Source organism: Takifugu flavidus, chromosome 13, assembly GCF_003711565.1.
Source record: "Takifugu flavidus isolate HTHZ2018 chromosome 13, ASM371156v2, whole genome shotgun sequence".
NCBI classification, from domain to species: Eukaryota; Metazoa; Chordata; class Actinopteri; order Tetraodontiformes; family Tetraodontidae; genus Takifugu; species Takifugu flavidus.
The window spans coordinates 3,124,899-3,128,643 of NC_079532.1; the positions used below are offsets into that span (position 1 = coordinate 3,124,899).

General features: G+C 45.6%; 1 protein-coding gene across 1 annotated transcript; it reads left to right on the plus strand.

Moving 5' to 3' along the window:
• Positions 1-39: 39 nt before the first annotated feature.
• On the plus strand, positions 40-3,702 carry uevld (UEV and lactate/malate dehyrogenase domains). Its single transcript, XM_057053086.1, has 12 exons — positions 40-240; positions 702-786; positions 868-933; positions 1,009-1,172; positions 1,260-1,401; positions 1,475-1,569; positions 1,669-1,774; positions 2,022-2,192; positions 2,275-2,439; positions 2,627-2,714; positions 2,823-2,946; positions 3,101-3,702. Exons 1-12 carry the CDS (start codon positions 199-201, stop codon positions 3,263-3,265), a joined length of 1,413 nt encoding a protein of 470 aa, XP_056909066.1. The 5' UTR covers positions 40-198; the 3' UTR covers positions 3,266-3,702.
• The last annotated feature ends 43 nt before the right edge of the window (positions 3,703-3,745 follow it).

The window sequence follows — 3,745 nt, forward strand, 5'->3', positions numbered from 1 at the left end:
TTTTCTTCGTACGGTGGGGGCGACATGCTTATTGTCCTTCGCGCCTGGCCGTAGCTCGCATGCTCAGTGGGCGTGGCCAGCCGGCGTTCGCTTCGCTACTGCCGGGAAGTTTGCGGAAGTTTTTCTTTTATCGCTGAAGTTAAAGCCACCCTAATAAGTTTACAGTAAAAGCAGGGTAGTTTGTTGGTAACTCGAGAAATGGACCTCAGTTCGGATAAAATACACAAGATTCTTTCCAAGGTTAGTTTTTTACAATTCGAGCTTTGGCCTGTCTAAGGTTTCATCACGTTGATATCGATGCTGGCTAGCGGCTAAACAGTTCTTGCCGACTGGTTTAACCAGATTTGTTACCTAATGCTCTGGCAAAACTTTGGAATATTACGGAAATATTTGATATTTTAGTTGGAAAAGACTAGTATTTTTCTCTTTGATGGGAACGCTGTGATAAATGAAAACCCCATCAAACATTGGCAATAGATTAGGCCTGTTAGTGACGGGAACTGATATATTACTTTATCTTAATTACATTATGGCGAGATTTAATAAAAAAAACTGAAGAAGAATCAGTTATGTCTGAAACACTACAGCTTGTATATCTCTCTACATCAGAACAGGATGTATTCATTTAAATGAACATGTTCTTATTTTTTAATTACAAAAATACACTCACTAGTCTGAGTTTTTGATCCAAATTATATCAGTACAAATTCCACGATGTTGCCATTGAGGAGCTGCAGAAGATCCACCGAATCTTCCCTGACATGATCCCATCGTCGGGCACCTACAGTGAGTTATTTTGGAGGACAAATTCAGTTCCTTTTTATATCGATGCCTTATAAACCTGACTGCTCCTGTTATTGATTTCAGCGTTTACTGACAGCACCCAGAAAGATCTGTTGAAACTGATCGGGAACCTCGCGGTCCAATATGGAGGTAGGTGTGAACTCTTGACACTAGAGACTGTTCATGGAGACTATTGTGCACTGATGACAGCTCCTCTGTCATAAGGTCGCACCTACAACTTCCCCGTTCAGCTCTGGCTGTTGGACTCTTTCCCCTTCACTCCTCCCATATGTTTACTGAGACCCACGGCTAACATGGTTATCAGGGAGGGCAAGCACGTGGATGCTCGAGGACGGATCTTCCTGCCGGGACTGCAAAACTGGGATTACGTAGGGTTCAGTGCTTTCCAGAATCAAGCACGATGGTGAGGATTAAATGTTTCCATTAGCTTGACTGGAGTCCAACTTTTCCAACAGCCCAAGTCATCAGTGGTGGGTCTTCTGAGAGAGATGACTGCCAAGTTTGAAGAGGACCCCCCTCTGTCCTCAAAGGCTCCAGCAGACAGTCAAAACCCAGAAGACCTTCTGAATTTTGTGACCAATCTTCAGATCAATGATGGTGATTCACTCAACCCCACTGTTTGATGATTAATAATTAACCGGATGGAGTTCAAGCTCAGTGTCTGTTTCAGGTGGAAGCAGGCATCACGATAAAAGAGTGAACAAAGTCTCTGTTATCGGTGGAGGGGATTTAGGAATGGCATCAGTGATGAGCATTTTATCAAAGGTATCATGTGTTTTATTTAAATCCCTATCCTACATTTTACGGCCTTACAATGCATTCTTGTTTTAGTACTGATTTTCCCTTTCCCCCCTTTGTTTCTAGTGTAAAGTGGATAAACTTGTTTTCATCGACGTTGCTGACAGCTCCACCAGGGGCGGCAGTACTGATCTTGAAATTTTCCAGCTACCCAATGTTGGGGTGTTCAGAGGTACGGGGTCTGTTGAACTGTCAGTGAGTAAATGTCCACCGCGCGCCGAATCACCGCACGTGTTGGAGTGTTTCAGAGGGTGGACGATTAGTGTTGTGTTCAGGGAGCGCGGCCCTGAACCCATCAGAGGGGTGGATGAAACAAGATGACACCAAGTGTTTAGCCAAGGTCTAACTGCAGCAGCGGAACCTAAAGCTGCGGCTGTTGCTGGGGAGGCTTTAACCACCGGTTGTTCTGTCTCGGCTAGATTTGTCGGCCTCGGCCGGCTCCAGAGTCGTCGTGGTCACGGCCAACGCATGGAGCAGCGAGCAGTCCTACGTGAGCGTGGTCCAGACTAATGTTGACATGTACAGAGGAATCGTCCCACATCTGGCGCGCCTCAGTCCTGATGCGGTCATGATCATCGCCTCACAGCCAGGTTGGTGCCAGAGAGTTGGAACGGAACCAAACGCTGCTCATTCACTTCCTGATGTGTCAGCATGTCTGTCTTTTGTGTCCAGTTGACATCATGGCCCATGTTGCCTGGAGGCAGAGTGCTTTGCCGCCAACGCGGGTGATCGGAGCTGGGTGTAACCTGGACTCAGAGCGACTTAGTCACATTCTGGATATCAACCTGAACACTCATAAGCAGGCCTGGGTCATCGGGGAGCTGTCGGACAACAAAAGTGAGACAGAGATTTAACATTTCCACAGTTTTTTCTACTTCCTGTTTTACCCCGCCCTCACTGTTGGTGTTATTAATTGCTGCTTTATCCGCGCTGACATAATTGGTAGTGCTTCGCCTGTTAGTCACACACAGTCCTGCCTCTCTGGTTTGTAAACAGCGTACTCATGTGTGTCTATGTCCTGCAGTTCCTGTGATGAGTAACGCAGGGCTGAGCTTGGGAGGTCAGTCAGACATCGCCCCGGGATCCAGTTCCACAAAACCAGTGCTGGACAGGTACCCATATGATTTACTTTTTGTAGTTAATATCATTAAAATGCAGGAACGCTGCAGCTTGATTGTTTATTTACAACATTAAATTACGTGTGGGCTAATTGTGCTCAGAGCCTTTGAGATGATGAAGAATCGAGGTCAGAGGTCATGGTCCGTGGGACTGTCCATCGCTGACATCACAAACAGCATCTTGACTGACAAGAACAAGGTCCACTCGGTCTCCACACTGGCTCAGGTACAACTGCGTCCCTCTGATATCCCATGTTGCACTTCTTTCTCTCAAAGGTGCGACCGTTTAACAGCCCGTTGACGTGATAATTAAGTGACGCATTGAATGAGACGTGGGAGAGCCCGACTGAGATACGTGGACATCCTTCTGTTTGCATTAGGGCTGGTGCGGCATAGGCACAGAGGTGTTCCTCAGCCTGCCGTGCAGCATGGGCTCAAACGGATCCACGCGCCTGGCTGGAGTTACGCTGGGATCAGAGGAAGACGCCAAGCTGAGGAACAGCGTTACCTCGCTTTCTAACCTCATGGGTCAGCTCAGGATGTGATGAAAATCATCAGTCTCTTATTCTGCCCTAACGGTACTGGGTCAAATCATCCTACGTATCCATGTACAGTTTAGGTGTATTTGGTATCTAAATATTTCCGAGCGTAGGCACCTGGATTGTTACACTTGTGCACTACTTTTGAAATTCATAGAATCTAAATCAAAATGAAGGAAACATATTTTTATATCTGAGAATTTTACTATGGCTATATTTACCAAAATGTGTCATTATTTATAAACCAGGGTGTTGGCAGAGGAAAATTAAGAATGTATAGCACGTCATATCGGGAGTGATTTAAGTAGCTCTGTTGGTCGAGGACTTTATAATATGAAGGTTTCTGAACTGCATTATTCTTTTGTTTTAAAAAGCTTCCTCCTATTATCTGTAAAATAGGACTACAGGTTTTTTTGTGGGTGTGCAATAAATACGTGAATCAATTTGTTTGCTGGATGTTTGTGTCGGAGAGAGACGAGAGAAACG